Source organism: Suillus plorans (assembly GCF_016647745.1).
Source record: "Suillus plorans strain S12 chromosome Unknown HD556scaffold_57, whole genome shotgun sequence".
Taxonomy (NCBI): domain Eukaryota; kingdom Fungi; phylum Basidiomycota; class Agaricomycetes; order Boletales; family Suillaceae; genus Suillus; species Suillus plorans.
The window spans coordinates 179,300-195,012 of NW_024537441.1; the positions used below are offsets into that span (position 1 = coordinate 179,300).

Below are 15,713 nucleotides of genomic sequence, written 5' to 3' on the forward strand. Positions count from 1 at the left end.
TGACAGCATAGCGATGGGCATCAATACATATGCCCTCCTTCAGGATGTTGTTGGCGGTTTCGACGTCCGTGATCTGGAGGAGTGCGAAGGCGGTGCGTTGCTCTCTTGTACGACGTTGTGGGGGCTTGATCCAGCGGATGGATGCTATCGAATTAGGGGGGAGGTGGTTTTCAGCTTCGATGTGACGAGGGAAGTCATCATGTTCTATCTCGTAAGTGATCAGCAGGAATTGAATTACGATGGAATAGGTCCTATCCCGTATGCATGCCGGCGAGTCCAGTTGAGACTTGAGCAGCATTCGGCCCGTAGGGCCTTTGAGCCAGCCCGCTAGTTGTTCATTGTCGAGCTCCACTATCAGACCTCCATTGCGAAGGCGCTGGACCGCGCGGACTGCGCCTGTAGGGGTTCCCTCGCCACGTATTTCAGAGAGGATATCAGAGATGCGCTTAGCAATGGTGGCATTGGTGGCTTCTGCCGGGAAGAGAGAGTGGCCCGGCATTGGGTCAAGCAATATCTGTTTGGCTCGAAGAGATGCTCTGGCTACCGCTTGGTCAATGGACGGGGGGAGATTGGCAGCTGCTACTGAGCTGTAGGTAGGGAAGGCTGGGGGAGTGACTGTTGGCTGCATGATAACTGGTGCATCAGTAAAACCTCGGATTTATTTTCCTTCATTATCCCACTTTTCTTGCCTTGGCGCTGGCGCTAATGCATAAAAATTAATACAAGGAGTGATAACTCGATCTTTCCGAAATTTCTCAAAGGCGCAAAGGAGCGGTCCATTGGTTTTGCCACACAAAGGAGAGAAAATGCATATTAAGAGAGAAAAGAGTATTATAGATTCAAATAGTGTACAAGTAGCTAGATCAAAATGCAATCTCAAAGGCGTGATGGTCAGCGTATTTATTGACGTAGTAGGCGCGGAATGCATCATAGGAATGATAAAATTTGAGCTCTGGAGGCAGGAATTCCGTGCCGTACACGGGAATAAGATGGGCAGCGCGATAAATGGCGTCAATATGAATGATTGCGTACCCAGCAGTATTGTTTGCACCCTCTCCTGGACGAACCATCCACATTCCCGTGTCTTCGTCTGCAGCATCGCCGATTTTGTCGAACCAGCGAACCACAACGCAGGGATAAACTTCGCCCCGGTACTGGAATGAAAAAAATGCGCAAACGTGCGCGACTTCGAGACCTTGCATGCCAGGTAGACTAGAGTCTGTGTTGACAAAGACACAGTCGTTGCGTGAATGCCCACCTCGCCAGGAGGGACAAGAGCGGATGTGTTCAGTGCGCATGCCACCAATACCACTCAAATCGCTCGGCGCATAAAACCGCGATGATGCCGAGTTGAAGACTGCAATTTTGCTGAGATAGAGGGGGCATTCAGAAAGAGGTACATTGGACGGATCGCGGGGGTCATCAGGATGCATCTGTTGAAATAAGAAGCGTCTGAGAAGGTCAGATAGGTGAGGAATATCAAGTTCCTCGGCGAGTTCAGGAATGGTTTGAGCGCGATTTTTGCCCTCTGTACAGTATGTTCAGTATTACGTTGAAAATCAGGAAAAAAGGACACCTACGGCAGGTTTTTGCCAGCGTTACGAACGCTTGTAGAACAGTGGGCCCGTCGTCTATGTCGAGGTCCACATCAATATTGATCAAGGGAGGTGGAGGTGGTGCAGCAGGAGCAGGCACATGCATATCTGCTGCTGCTGCTGCTGCTTGAGCAGGTGCGAGTGCTGCCGCCCCGCCATCTTCATCAACTTGGTCGATCTGCGCAGGAACTGTTATGCAAATTAGTTGAAATATATCTCGTAAGAAATGCGCGACTTACCTAAGGCATTGACTGCTGAGAGACAAGTGCCAGTGAGCATCCCCCGACGCGTGAAGTCGACTCGCAGTGCTGAAAGTTTGTCGAGCCGTTGATTGGTCAGTAATATCTGACCAAGCGCATTGAAACGGCTCGATCGTCGCCAGGGCTCCTTGACCGCTTTGATGTGCTTGTTCTCGGTGATTGACGAGCAGAGACCATTGGGTGCAGCAAAGAGTCGAATGTTTCGAACATAGTGCATGAGCGAGTGTTGACGAGGTAAGGAGAAGTGAAGGACGACACCCGTTGTCCTGAAGATTTCGCGGTAACGGTGAAAACGAGAGAGCGCATCTTCGATTTGAAGTAGAGAGTCTTCGGTGATGATATTGCGACGTACTAGATAACAAAAATCTAGAAGCGCACGAAAGGTGCGAACGACGTCTTGAGGTACATGGCCCTCGATAGCAGGTAAATAGACCTAAAGGATTCAATATTAGGTAGTAACAATACACAAAAATGACGACTCACTTTCATCAAGGCCTTGGAGTCATCTCCTGTCCACTGCTTGAATCCGCGCCCTTGAGGAAATCATCGCAAGCCTGAAAACGAGGCGACAGCAGCAATTCTATGGCAATGATAAAAAAGTAAGCAATCCAAATACAAACCGAGCTCACCTGCGGTCAATATCATCCATAATTTTCTGTGCCTTCCGTTTGTTGTGTGTCTGACGGAGGTACTTCTCGACCCACGTCACGAGGTGATCCTTGAAGGCGCCTTTTATAAGTTGATGGAGGATATCTGGTGATATCATTTGATGGATATCGGCTCGGGGAAAGTCGTTTGTGAATGGCTGTCGAAATAGTATTAGTTTTGTAAATGAAAACAAGAGAAAAACGCTGAATGACTTACCACAAGTTGCGCGACTATTCCGAAGTCTTCCCAAAGATCTCCCGAGGGAGCTTCTTCGACGAGTGCCTCTGTATATTCGCGGCTACGGGGCAGCGCATCTTCGTCGAGATCTTCACGATTTGCAACACACCTTTAGAATAATGTGAGCAACCATGTAAATACATATTAAATGAAAGACATACTTTGGACACCAATTACGGACAATGCACGCTAATAAAACTTGCTCCTCATAATCCGCTATGTAAGGCCCTAGTCCATATATGACATGCCGGTAGTGGCCATCTCCGAAACGCGTTACTTCAGGAGTCGTCATGCCCGGCTTGAGCGGATCGAGAATTTTGGAAAGGGACGAATGGAATAACTGTCGACGAAATCTTCGGAACGAAGGTTCTTCAGCATGTTCCTGCGTAGCTGTATCATAGTTAGTCAGTTATAGAAATAGATTGCAGGATTGAAACATACTTTTCGGCATTGCCAGGAACCCAATGACGGCCACACCATCGCGATGCGCTCTTCGAACATTATTGTGGATGTTCCCAATGGAAGCATAGAGCGGGTAGTACTCGTTGTTACCCGTTCCGACTGAAACTGTCGTTTTGTCGCTGCCAAGGATGACAGGGACAAATGTCGACCCGAGAGTGCTCGGGTCTTTCGCGATTTCGTCCTAGATACATAGAGCCGTTAATATCAGACATTACGAAACAAAAAATGCATTACTTACTGCTTGATCCCACACCCAGTCACCAGACATGAAATCCTTCCATTGGCGCTTGTCGCCCTCAGTTGAATACTCCCTATACGGGCAGTAATCCATCTCGTTAGCATAAGTCGAATTTGCGAGCATATTACGCGCAACTTCACGTGGGTCGCGGAACCAGACTTCGTATTCGCCATCCATCCAGGGCTTGTGCTCGTCTGCAAGTCTCTCGCCATCATAGGCGACCGTAAAGCGTTGCCATGGTACATCCCCAAAGGGCGAACTGTCAATGACGTGGTACAGATCACGGTGATCTGCAAACGGCGGGTTGTCATTGTGCTTTGCGAGGGTAGATGCCCATAGATCTAGTAGCCGGTCAATTTGACCAGCTGGCATTTGATTGTGCTTGTAAAGGAACTCGGCCGTTTCAAATTCTGTGCGGTTTCGAAAAGGCGTCCAGTCATTGGTTGCGAGATTCTCAGGAGATGGAGGTGGAGCGCCAGGGGGGAGGAATACACCATTTACATCACATGGTCTACCTGTAATAGCGCTCATTAAAGATAGAGTATCAGGCAGTAAATTGACGTACCGTTGAGACCTGTGTGATAATTGCGATAAAGATGATCACCACGCCCAAAAAATTCTGTGTCGACGTCTGCATGGGGGGATTGTTGGCGCAGATGTTCGTCCATATCGCCCTGGTAACCATCCACATCGACATCACGCTCATTGTCTTCATTGTGAGATGGGTGTGGGCTTGGTGTTCGGGGAACAGGTTCCAGAGATTCTCGATGGTTGTCTTGAGGCGGTACTGGCATCACAGGATGTGCCGAAATTCGGTGTTTTGTTCGCCCAGCAGAGCTTTTGAACCATCTTGAACATGTTCCACATGGGAGTTGGAGTGCGCTATGGTCCCGTCGGCGTGGTTGGATGCGTGGAATATCAGCAGGCATCACAGAAAGTGAAGACACTTGAGATTGCGTCAATAAGAGTGCGTGGCTGAAATAAATCGATACCTGCATTTTTGTTGAGTTGATTTCCAAGTGACTGAGCTCAGGCCAGCCAAAGAATGTGTCTAGTTGATGTGACCGGCTGGAAGTGTAGACATTTGAAGTAAGTATGGCGCGAAAAGACAGAATAATGCAGGACTTACTTGATGGTTTGGACAACTTTACAGGTGCGCAGACCAGAGAGTCCTGCTAGTAGCGAATTGAATTAGCGATCGAACTTTGTTTGGTTAGTTCTTAAGTACGGAACTTACAAATTGGTTGTCAATTTTCAACTTCAACCATTCTACTGACCACTCATTACATTTCCCTGGCCGTCCCAAGCTTGCCATAGAGCCTGTCAAATCCGCTACTCGTCAGCAATGTCCGACACCGCTCAGAAGTCACGCACTCGCCCACAGAATGCAAACAAGCATCCAGGCTTGCCTGACCTGCCAGCAAAAGGACGTCAGCGACGGACTAAGGCCCAGATAGCAGAGGACAACCGGATTCTTAAGGAATCGCGCGAAGTTCAAGAGCAGGCCGCGCTTGAGGGGCTGCAACGGCTTGCAGCCATGCAGAAAGAAATGGAAAAGGCGGAGGAACTCACCGTCGTGAACAAGCCAAAGCCAGTGAAACCTCGTGCCCGCCCTGTCGTGAAGCGAACAGCGCCTGGTAAGAAGCTCCTGACAACAGGAAACGCTGGTGAGTGCACAAGCATCAAATGAGGCTCACTTACATGGGGCTAACATTGTTGAGGACCTAGATGAAAGTGGTCAAGACAACAGCGGTCATGTTCAAGACGACAGCAGTCATGTTCAAGAGGAAATGAGTGAGAAGTCGAAGACTCAAAAGCGTGGCAAGATCTCACTAAAAGATGCAATCAACAATGCCCGAGATTTGATCGCAATGCCAGGAATCAGAAGCCAGGAACCACGTGTCGAAGACAAGAAAGGAAAGTTATCTGCGAAGTACGTCTTTTCGACTTGATCAAAACCATGTTGATGCTTACCGAATCAACACTATTCTTTGTTAACTTAACCTCAAAATTCAGGTCGACCAACTTAAAGTTTTCATTGGCAGGACGTGTCAATGGCTGGGTATCTGATGTTACACCAGATGAGAGGTCCAAAGCTTCAAGCGCTTCCAAGTCTTGCACCACTGCCTCCCCTTTCTCATTGGCGCATGGGCCACCCAGCACCCAGGTTACATCTGTATCAGGTGTAAATACCAAGTCCAGTCGCCAACCTAAAGTCTCTTCCAATCTTGCTACTACTAACAAACCTGTTCCTGAGGTTCTTGTTGGCGGCTTTGCCGATGACACTTTGGATGATTCCCAGGAACGCCTTGAAACAATCGCCTCGAAAACAAAGGAGAAGAAGTCTTTTATTAAGGTGCGTAGAGCATATGTAGTCTTACTGATTCTAATACAAAGTGAACTATATAGATCACTACCAACATGAGGACCGATGATGCGACAATGGGCTCGAAGGGCCAGTCTGATCTCAATGTGCCAATGGACGTGGAGGCCTCCATGCCATCAGACATAGAGGCAGACTTCGAGGATGATGGCCTAACAGACTTCGAGGACAATGATCCAATGGACGCAGAGGATGACGTGGAGAATGATGTGGAGGTTCTGGAGGACGACTTCAACCCGAACGAAGATGCGAAGATGTCTGAGGACAGTGACGGTGGCAGTGGTTTATCATTCCACCGTCCGAATAACAAGAAGCGCAAGGTCTTGTTTCACTTATTGTCCTCAGATGAGGAACTTGAGGCTCCGCTTACAGCTGGTGTTGGAGCGGTCGTGAAGAAGGCCATGCGGGTAACATCTTCAGTAAGTCTATTTCATTAACGGTTATTGCTACTTATATTTGTTTCAACAGACTTCAGTCGCTGTCTCTGAGGCAGCTGCTACAACAAAGCCACCTGCGAAGAAGGTGAAGACTGAAGAAGTTGCCGATGATGATATGAAACCCGTGCTCGTTCCATTGCCCGGTCACTGGATCGAGAAGCGATATAAGTCACGCTCAACCTACCGGAACAGTGATCTCCCTCCACAATGTCAGGATCAACGGTGGCCCAAACATTTTCTCTCGACCCTTTACCTGTGGGCCGGCAGCCAAAATGATCTCTGGCAGTTTGCAGATACCTCTCTTGTTGAAGCGCTTCAATGCATTTTTGATGTCATTTATCCAGATCTCCAGTACAAGGTGACCGCTCAGGGATCTGTCTTTGGTGTTGTGCGTCTAGCAATTTTTTTTGTAGCACTATTGCCAACTCATTGTGATCTCAATAAGGCTACTCAGCGTCTGGCAGAGTGGCGCAGCAACTTCGGTTCAACAGGACTTGCAATTATGATTGACTTCTTCGCTCGGAACGAAGACACACATCCAAAAGACCTTAGCGAAGCGCTTATGGAGGAGTTTGTGTTCCTCTTCGAGGACTTGGACTACTCAGACAAGATGAAAGCATTCCGGTCTCCTTTCATGATACAGTTATTTGCAACCGCTCATCTTCACAGTATTGTTGGACATGCTCATGTCACCGCCATCAAAACAGATGTATTGGCTGCTGGCAGTGGCATGGCTGGTGTTCTTGCTCTCTGCGCAACTTCAGTAAGTATTCTGACCATACAAGAATCATGACTTATCACATTTGACAGCTCGAACGTGCTGTCAAATGCCTCGGCGCTGGTGCCATTGATATTGATGTGGACATCCTCGATATGCGTCCTGCACAACTGAAGCGCAAGCTGCGCACACCGAAGACCCTCAACAAGTGGACCGGCAACTACAGCACCACCGAGCACGCATTTTCCATCAACAACTGGGGGTCAGTAACCGAAGCTTACTTGGCTAGCGTAAAGAAAAAGGGGGACATTTTTTTGAGGGACATGATTTCAACAGCGCAGAAGTTACTCAAGAAATCGGGCAGTGCTGGCCTCGAGAAGTACCTTCGCCTCAATGGCGATGACGAATCAGAGGACATCGACAGGCGTGCCATGCTTTGGTAACTAGTAATATTGGTTTTTTTTTTTTGCGTTATTCATGAGCTAACATCATTTGATAGACCTCGTTCCCGCCATGCTTGCTGTCCGCTTCCATCATTGCCATTGATTCAAGTTCATACTATCGCGTTTTGCTTATCCCACCACCACTCATAATGCCTTTTGTTGTCTTTAGTCTCGTTTCACGCTCTCTGCACCGCCACCCTTCTTTTCGCTAGCGTTTCGTACTCTTCTTTTCGCTAATGTTTCGTACTTTACTTTGTGTTCCCATTTTCATCACTTTTTTGCACTTTCCACCAGATGATGTGATACCGTTTGCTCTCTATTATTACCACTTTGTTTTGTCGGTTAATGCCTCATAAGTGACTTTCATGAGCTGCAAAGTAGAATTCAGAGGACGAGTGGCATTTTTCTCAATTTTCTCATCGTGTCTTTCGTGTCACCTTAATGGTTCCTCAAACCTGGTAAAACTCGGAAAAATAGAAATAAATTCAAAATCTTTAGCGAAAATAGACCCGAGGTTTTACTGATGTGGGGGTTGGGAGAGCTGAGTCGCGAGGTTGTTGAGACGGTCCTGAGTGAATTCGAGGGACGGTGTGAGGAGCTTGTAGGAGTTATTGCAGTCCTCGATGGATTCGTATAGGGTGTCCACCGCATCCTCGATGCGTTCAGCTGCAGTTTTGAGATCATTCTTTTCTTCCTCTTTTTCCCTTTCTATTGCGTCGTGAAGTTGCTTCGATTGCGCCAACGTTCCTATCAAAGATTCTGCAGTGGTGTGTATGGAAGCCACTTGAGGGGCGATAGCTGCTATGACACTGTTCACGATGTTGGTCGAGAGGGAATTCGTGAGTTGTTCGGCTGCCGCTTTGGCGACTACGTCCGCTATTTCCGAGGCGGCTTGCTGTTTGAGAATGAAGGCTACAGCTCTGATGGCGTTGGTGACGGCAAGTGGGATGGGTTTGGCCATTTGGGTGACTTGGAAAAGGATGCCCACCAGGTGGAGCAGGGAGAGAGGTTCGTCAGCCTGGCGAAGGAGAACATTGGTGAGATACTTCTCAGCCGAGTCCAAACCCGTGACTGCTCCCGGTAACGCCTCAATGTCATCCTGCAACATCTGATTCCTTTGGGCGGTGGGGTTACGATTAGTTGTGTGAGGTAGCGTAGTTGGCTGGTTCTTTTTCTCTGGCGCTTTAGTGGGCGCCATGAGCTGTAGAGTCTGTCTGTTAGTGTTGTTCACGGTTTATATACTTATTTGATTGTTTTTGGAGTTTTCTGGAGTATGTCTAGATAGAAGAGAAAGGTCTAAGAGTTAGTATGGATGCGCAAAGGCGCCGTTTGGCAACCTTGGCGCTGTTGAGCGCGATGTTGAAATTTGAGTTTCAGGGTCCTAGTCGGGGTGCCACTTGGTTCAGGTCCAAGAAGCGATTTCTGTGATGTTAATGGAGAGGGTCTCAAGGGTAGGTAGGAAGAGGCTGAGAGCTGGGATGGAGGTGATGCGCCCATCCCACCATGTAAGTGAGCGCAGGTTGGGAAATATCAGGGTGTCTTTAAGCGCACTTGCAAGGAGGTTTGCATATTCAATCCCATAGTAGTCGTATTGCATAAAGAGGGACTTGACGCGTGCGGCGTAGGGAATCGATGAGTTGAAGTGTTCAGATGTAAGCACCAGGGACGCTGTGCCCGAGGAAACTGATTCCGAGTGAGGCAGGGACTTGATAAGAGGCCGGATGCTGCACAGGTGAGAATAAAGGAGATCTAATGCTATATCATAGAATGCGTGGCATGTGAGTGCGAGACAGAAGACAGAGCGTCGATCGTGATGATAGCAAGATGGTAAGAGATCAGGAAAGGTGGAAGCACTTCTGAAGCGAGCCACTTTCATAGAATTGAAGACAAAATCAAATATAATTTCGAGGATCTCAGTCAGCAGAAGACAGTGGTGCATGTCGAATGCTTGCAGTCTGAAAGGCAAAGTGAGATTCGGAAAAACGATGTAATTACTACTTATGTACTTACCACGTCGCATATGCAGCTGGTTGCAATGGAAATGGTTCCCAATTTACGATCCAATTCGACTATGCGGATATGGTGATGTGAGAGAGGCAACAAACTTCACTTGTGTGTAGATGCCCGTCAAACATCTGGTATAGGGGCTCATAGGCAATGCTTAAGTAAGATATTGGCAAGCTCCAGATGCAAGTCGCTTGTGCAGACAAGTTGATGGACTGGGTGGATCATCTCGTCCTTCTTTTCGATGAGTTGTTGGTGGGTATTTTTAATGCCGTCCATAACTTTCCAGGTCCGAGATTTCCTGCAAAGCTGCATCCAACTGCTCCTGGCGTCGTTTGATGATGGCGCTGATACCATGCCGGTCTGCGAACTCGATGGCAGAGTGGTTGATAGGATAAGATATGCAGGAGTACGAAGTTTTGAGGTCTTCCATAGAGATCCAGTCATCGTCAATGACATGGCATCAATAAATCAGAACAAACATACTGCATAGTCGAAAGAAATAAGTTAATTAGTTACCGGCTTGACAGATGACCAAAAACCCACCATCTACCGTTAACCCGAGCCCGCCACCTGCTCGGCTGGCTATCACGACCGCGGACCTTATCTCGAGCTCGAATGATGAACCTCCAGGTAGATGTTCAGACTCGGATGATGAAGAGAGGAATTAGCTTGATGATGGCCCGGGTGATATCACGGTCCATGTGGTCCATGGATTTAGCTGGCACAAAAAGCAATGAGTTCCATGTGGGTAAGCAAGTGTTGATATATCATCTATATATCTCCTCGATATTCAGACCACCCTGTGCAACCCACGGCTGCTCGTGGAGGTCCATCGAGACCAACTGATCAAGCTGTGACTTCGTCCTCCACACCGGTGGATGACGAGTGGGCAAAATAGTCATAGGCGATGTAAATGAGATTAGCTGTTGAACCGCCTCTGATCTTCAAGGTAGCACACAACGAGTCGTAGGGGCAATGTTGAAATTGTACTGGAGTGGATGACGTAATGTGACAAAATCGAGCACTATTATATACCACCCCCTAACTTCTATATCGTAAGTCCGCTATCATATCAACTACTATACTGCTATGTACTATTTGAAACCAAATTGGGGAGTTTGGTCTGTTAATAACGACCATACATCGCTATTTGGAGTGAAGGAAAAAGGGTGACGTATTCTGCTAGCTCTTCTTTCTTTCTAATCACAAAACCGTCAAAGTACAGGCGTTCTAGGGGACACTTTGACCGTCCCAAAAGCTCCTTGAACTCTTCGTGAGGCCATCGTCCTATATTGCAAACCTCGACCTCCCGTAGATCAGGGAGTGTCACGGCATCGAACAGCTCGAAAAACCTGCGCGGGCTCTCGCTCGTGTTGAAATGCGAGGCCGCGTGTATGCACAAAGATTGAAGTTTGGTGTGCTCCAATCTTTCTGAGGTCTCGATCTCCCCCGTGAATGTTCCCATCATCATCAAGGACGAGAGATTGGGACATAGACGGAGCAAGCAGGGGATCAAGTTTAATTCCCCTACCATGAGCTCAAGACTTGTGAGACTGGCCCATGCAAGAGGTTTGAAGCCAGATAACTCCGGCTTGGTAAGCCACACGTTCGTTAACGTCAGACTGTGCGTGTTGGGAGGCAATTGTGCGACAGAATGCGTGACGGCTCCTGCAGCACCACAATTGTAAATGCTCAGCTCCTGAAGTCCGCCGAAGTCCGCTGCCATCACTGGACAGAAATCAGCACCGGGGAATAACTCGATAGCTAGATTCGATATCTGATTGAGGTATGGTTGGAGCAGGCTTCGTGGCACCGTCCAGTCTTCGTCATGAATCTCGAGTGACAATGACTGACGTCCTCGTGATCGCTTGAGGTAGGACTCATAGCAGACAACTTTCTTCTGCCAGTCACCCTCGACTTCCATTCGCAGCTTGCGCCATAGACTTGGCATGTCCACAGCAACGTCCCGCCATTGTCGACATATTGTGGTCAACAGCATGGGGGCCAGACTAGGATCTGGTGCAAGCGTCCATTCGTCTTCTTCTGGCATGCAGTACAGAAAGATTTGACAGAGGATTTCGGTGGGAAAGCGACAAATAGGCGAATAAAGTGCATTGTGAGAATTGGCTTCTGATGAAGCGGTGTTTGATTGGATTGTTTGCATATTAATGCGAAGGAGGTTGAGATATTGGAGATGGAAATGTAAATGGGAAGTTGGAAGTTCTGTCAACCGTAGCGTCCCTATTTAAATTATAACGCTTTGCCAACGACAAACGCACCTTGCCATTGTAATTGCCCATGGCGGGTCTTCAGCAAAAGACCACCCATTCACATTTAGAGACTTTACATTGTTTCAAAGCGAACCATCGCGAGGGTCATCTCGCTCACCGGTGGTCTCGGCACACCCCAAGACATTTTCTTCTCACGTGGACGATAACCAAAGGCAGAATATGTCGAGTTGTGCGCCCTATTGTAGTATTGAATTTTGAGTTTTGGTTTGATAAGTATGTAAGTACTCACAAAAATCAGGCTTCGACTCTCCTTGGCAACTCAACACAATCCTACCATACGCACTGAAGGGTCGAGTCCCTTTTCGTCGATCGCGTCTCTTCTACATACCTGCACTTCGACAGAGTCACGCTCTTGTTCAAGTTGCAAACAGTATGTCATCCTCATCTTCCTGCTCCGATGTTGAGATGAGCTAGAACACGGACCGAATGTCAAATGTTTCTGAGGCGGCCTGAGCATCGAGTTTACGTTGAACGGTTGATGATGTGCTCCCTTAGAAGAACAAGCATGATGGTGGTGAGCTCATCCGGATCGCTAACGAGCAGAATTTGGAACATAGGTACAGCAAGCAGAGCACTGCGCCTGGGCGATGTATGAGGATCTCGACAATTGTCAGGTTAGCCCATACAGGCTCGCAAGAAGGCAAGAGCTTGAGGTCGAAATAGGACTCTCGAGTTTGGAACTGCGCAGAGTGTGCGGCAGTCGCGGAAAACATTTTTCAGTAATCGGCTTATCGATGATTGGTCCTGAGTGCTGTGAGGTCTTTTAACAAGGGGTCAAATTTGTCAGAAACCACGCGACAATGGATAGAGAACGATGAGATTTCAGTTATGTGAGGTTGAAGGAGGCATTGTAGCTCGATCGCAGTTGAGCTAAAGCAACAGGTGAGTGCCAACAAGAGCAGACATCCTTGTAATCGCTTGAGCCATACGTCCGACTCAATGCGGAAACGAAGTTCCTGCTGTCTTCTGAAGTCGAATGGCGCATCCTTCCTGCACCACAAACTGGGGGTTCTAACAGTAATCTCCATCGTCGACATATTCTGGTCAACAGGATGCCAGCTTCGATGTGGGCGACAAGCACTCGTCTTCCGCGAGACAGTGAACGAAAATATGGGATAAAGCTTCAGCGGTAGCGCGTGTTATCACTGCTAGCTCTTCGTGAGCCTTCCCGGTTCTCTGCGAACGCATGACTGTTAGATTTTGCTTTTTGGATATACAGAGTTCCCATGGATACCATCCAGCAGGCAAATATAAGGAATGTAATCGCAGCCTTGCATGGACCTCTAGCCCTTGTTTTGAGCGAAGAATGCGCGAGTGAGTATGCAATTAGATCGAGTCCACTTAAATTGCAAGCTGAAAGAGGTGAAAATTTTCAGCGCGTTGGAAGAGGGATATACTTGCAAGGCACCTGTGGGACTACATATTATGTTGTACTAAAGCACAAACAGGCACTAAACCAGTGCAAAAGCTCTAAGGTGAACGTCACGTTTAAGATTAGGTAGTTAATAACAGCGAATGTACAAACGGAGGCTGTAACACCACTCACCTAAATCATACAGAAGTACCATCTTCCCACTCCTCCATAGTAACATCTCCACCTGGGGTACTCCGTCCAGTCGCATCCATCATCCCCCCCAGTCTACTCCCATTCAGAGAGCCCAGTACCGGCTCCTTACCCAACCGGACACGGCCATATGTCTCGTCCCACCGCACAGCACTTTTAAAGAAGCGTCGTCCCCGTGGTGGGCCCCTCCCGATGTCAGGGTCAACATTGACGACACGATTTGAGAGGATACTCATGCGCTTCCGTCGGCGATATGAAGATCCGTCAGAGTCGTACCGCTCATCATCCGATTCGTCGGAGCCTCCTGGCTCCTGTAATTTGTACACGAACCGAGAGTGTTCTGCAGAGTGTCAGACTTACTCTATTAAGCTGTGATGACAGGTTGACGCTTACGAGCAAGCCGACGATCTAGATCATCGGTGCCACCGTCTTCATCGGCATCTTCTTCAGCGATATCTAACCCAAGGTGCCGCCCCAGACTTTCCCTTGGTACCTCATGCATCCCGACACTGGGTGCACAAGGTAATTGTGAGAGCTGCTGCAGTGCAGTCGCGCGCACTTTGTCCAAACTTCCATCCCGTACATTCAAGTCATCCATATTGTTCTCCGGTACCTCGAGCCTGTAACGCGGGCCAAACCACTCAAAGTACTCATTCCATGGCAGATTGGGGTCAATGTCATCTTGAATGCCGAGAGCACATGCAGTCTCGTATGTCCAAGTCCGCGCAACGTTCTTCACTGTATATCCTCCGCCTCCAAGAAGGATGAGTGGGACATTGAAGGCGCGCAGATACTGGACGCAGTGAGCATGTCCATTCATAGTCAGATTGAAGCATCCAAGTTTGTCCCCTGCAAGAGAGTCCGCTCCACACTGTAAGATGACTGCACCAGGTCGATAAATTTCCATGATCTTATTTATAATCTGATGCGGTGTTAGCGGAAGTAGATGAATACTTGACAAGTACTCGCCGGTTCAAACACCCTCTTGAAAGCCTCGTCTGTAATTCCGTCCTTCAAGGGGATATTCACCGTGTAGTTCCTCCCCTTTCCTCTTCCTCGATCCTCCTGGGTACCGGTGCCGGGAAAATATTCCCCAAATTTGTGGAATGAGCAGGTCATGACGCGGTCTGTGGTGTAAAATGCTTCCTCTACGCCATCTCCGTGATGACAGTCGATATCGATGTACAGAACGCGGGGGTATGTCCTCAGGAGCTCCAATATACCCAGTACAATGTCATTAATATAACAGAAGCCTGATGCCTCCCGTTTCTTCGCGTGATGGAGACCGCCTGCCCAATTGATAGAGATATCTGCGGCTCCTGAAGATATTCGTTGTGCAGCAGCTGAAAAATGTCAGTGCAGAACGTGCAGGTAAAGTGACATAGTCGTACATATTGAGCCTCCGGCTGATATTGAACAGAACTCGAAGACACCTTCAAATGCAGGGTTGTCTTCGCCCATCAGAACTGTGGAGGTATGTCATGGGTAACAAGTGCGTCAAAGAGGAATCGCTGGTACTCACAACGGGTGCCATGATAAGTTAACTCTTCTGCGGTCTCTGGCGTCACGCGATTTAGAAAATTTATGTACTCGTCCGTATGAAAAGCTGTCATAGCTTCAGGAGTAGCGCGTTTTGGACGCTACGCATGTGCTGTTTTCTTAACAGAAGAATACATGGTTCAGGGGGTAAGGCATACCAGAACGTGCATTTTATCGAGCATTCCATAGGCTGATACAAGATCATGCGTGACGCGCATTCGATGCGGTTTCATGGGGTGACCAAGACCGTACGTATATGAACCGGTGTCGCCTGTGGTATTGGTTCGTTAGGAATAAAAAGTGTGGATTTTACAATGAGCACACCATCATAGTAGTAAGCTACCCGCCTCTTTGACATCTCTTGTGCGTTTAATGGAAGAACAGCTTGTCGTACGGGCGTTAACTTCAAATGTTTGAAGGTGGAATTGTCTGCATTAGGACTTAGAGCGGGGTTCGAAAACCTAACTTGGCGGCGCGCGCCGGCCCGCAGGGGTGTATGGTCGCACAAAAATAGGGTTTACAGAGTACAGTTCAAGCTGTCTCATATTGTTACTCGAAGGCGCAGTTAACAAGGGTCGGCTCGAACTTATATGATTCGTATCTGAACTCCACAGACGGCGCCGCGGCTTCACTGACACACTGCATCATTCCCAAATATGTCCACCAGCGGTGGCTCTACTACTTGAGCCTTTCATCATAGAAGCAAGTCCTCGTGAAGAATGAGAACATCCGCGCCGTTAGTACGTGAGTATCATTCGCTTTTTGCTCGGCTCCGTGGAAAAAGTTGTATCAATTGGCAATGAATGCGCTGAGGGAATTATACCAATGGGTGAGGCAGAAAGAGCCCAAGATATCGCTATCAACCAAGATCCGACTCAACGCAAAAATTGC

At 48.2% G+C, this 15,713-nt stretch overlaps 6 protein-coding genes across 6 annotated transcripts; 1 reads left to right on the forward strand and 5 right to left on the reverse strand.

Moving 5' to 3' along the window:
• Window positions 1-795: 795 nt before the first annotated feature.
• Window positions 796-3,687, reverse strand: HD556DRAFT_1396608 (uncharacterized protein). The gene is made up of 9 exons (XM_041303707.1): window positions 3,441-3,687; window positions 3,182-3,383; window positions 2,902-3,130; window positions 2,720-2,849; window positions 2,540-2,660; window positions 2,339-2,388; window positions 1,835-2,288; window positions 1,581-1,784; window positions 796-1,528 (listed from the first exon to the last, which is right to left on the reverse strand). Exons 1-9 carry the CDS (start codon window positions 3,615-3,617, stop codon window positions 864-866), a joined length of 2,232 nt encoding a protein of 743 aa, XP_041156665.1. The 5' UTR covers window positions 3,618-3,687; the 3' UTR covers window positions 796-863.
• A 1,098-nt stretch (window positions 3,688-4,785) lies between these two features.
• Window positions 4,786-7,421, forward strand: HD556DRAFT_1446844 (uncharacterized protein; the record flags this gene model as incomplete). The annotated part of the gene is made up of 7 exons (XM_041307164.1): window positions 4,786-5,107; window positions 5,169-5,373; window positions 5,457-5,796; window positions 5,850-6,242; window positions 6,292-6,648; window positions 6,706-7,023; window positions 7,071-7,421. 7 exons carry the CDS (start codon window positions 4,786-4,788, stop codon window positions 7,419-7,421), a joined length of 2,286 nt encoding a protein of 761 aa, XP_041156666.1.
• Window positions 7,422-7,938: 517 nt separating this feature from the next.
• On the reverse strand, window positions 7,939-8,619 carry HD556DRAFT_1311209 (uncharacterized protein; the record flags this gene model as incomplete). The annotated part of the gene is made up of 1 exon (XM_041300516.1): window positions 7,939-8,619. One exon carries the CDS (start codon window positions 8,617-8,619, stop codon window positions 7,939-7,941), a length of 681 nt encoding a protein of 226 aa, XP_041156667.1.
• Window positions 8,620-8,721: 102 nt separating this feature from the next.
• On the reverse strand, window positions 8,722-9,669 carry HD556DRAFT_770911 (uncharacterized protein). Its single transcript, XM_041311576.1, has 2 exons — window positions 9,432-9,669; window positions 8,722-9,376 (listed from the first exon to the last, which is right to left on the reverse strand). Exon 2 carries the CDS (start codon window positions 9,358-9,360, stop codon window positions 8,824-8,826), a length of 537 nt encoding a protein of 178 aa, XP_041156668.1. The 5' UTR covers window positions 9,361-9,376; window positions 9,432-9,669; the 3' UTR covers window positions 8,722-8,823.
• Window positions 9,670-10,431: 762 nt separating this feature from the next.
• On the reverse strand, window positions 10,432-11,758 carry HD556DRAFT_770917 (uncharacterized protein). Its single transcript, XM_041311577.1, has one exon. The coding sequence runs from the start codon at window positions 11,590-11,592 to the stop codon at window positions 10,555-10,557; it is 1,038 nt and encodes a 345-aa protein (XP_041156669.1). The 5' UTR covers window positions 11,593-11,758; the 3' UTR covers window positions 10,432-10,554.
• A 1,101-nt stretch (window positions 11,759-12,859) lies between these two features.
• HD556DRAFT_1396615 (uncharacterized protein) lies at window positions 12,860-15,369 on the reverse strand. Its single transcript, XM_041303708.1, has 8 exons — window positions 15,147-15,369; window positions 14,981-15,093; window positions 14,806-14,923; window positions 14,675-14,749; window positions 14,253-14,626; window positions 13,677-14,205; window positions 13,266-13,623; window positions 12,860-13,189 (listed from the first exon to the last, which is right to left on the reverse strand). The coding sequence occupies exons 1-7, from the start codon at window positions 15,178-15,180 to the stop codon at window positions 13,271-13,273; spliced, it is 1,596 nt and encodes a 531-aa protein (XP_041156670.1). The 5' UTR covers window positions 15,181-15,369; the 3' UTR covers window positions 12,860-13,189; window positions 13,266-13,270.
• Window positions 15,370-15,713: the final 344 nt, after the last annotated feature.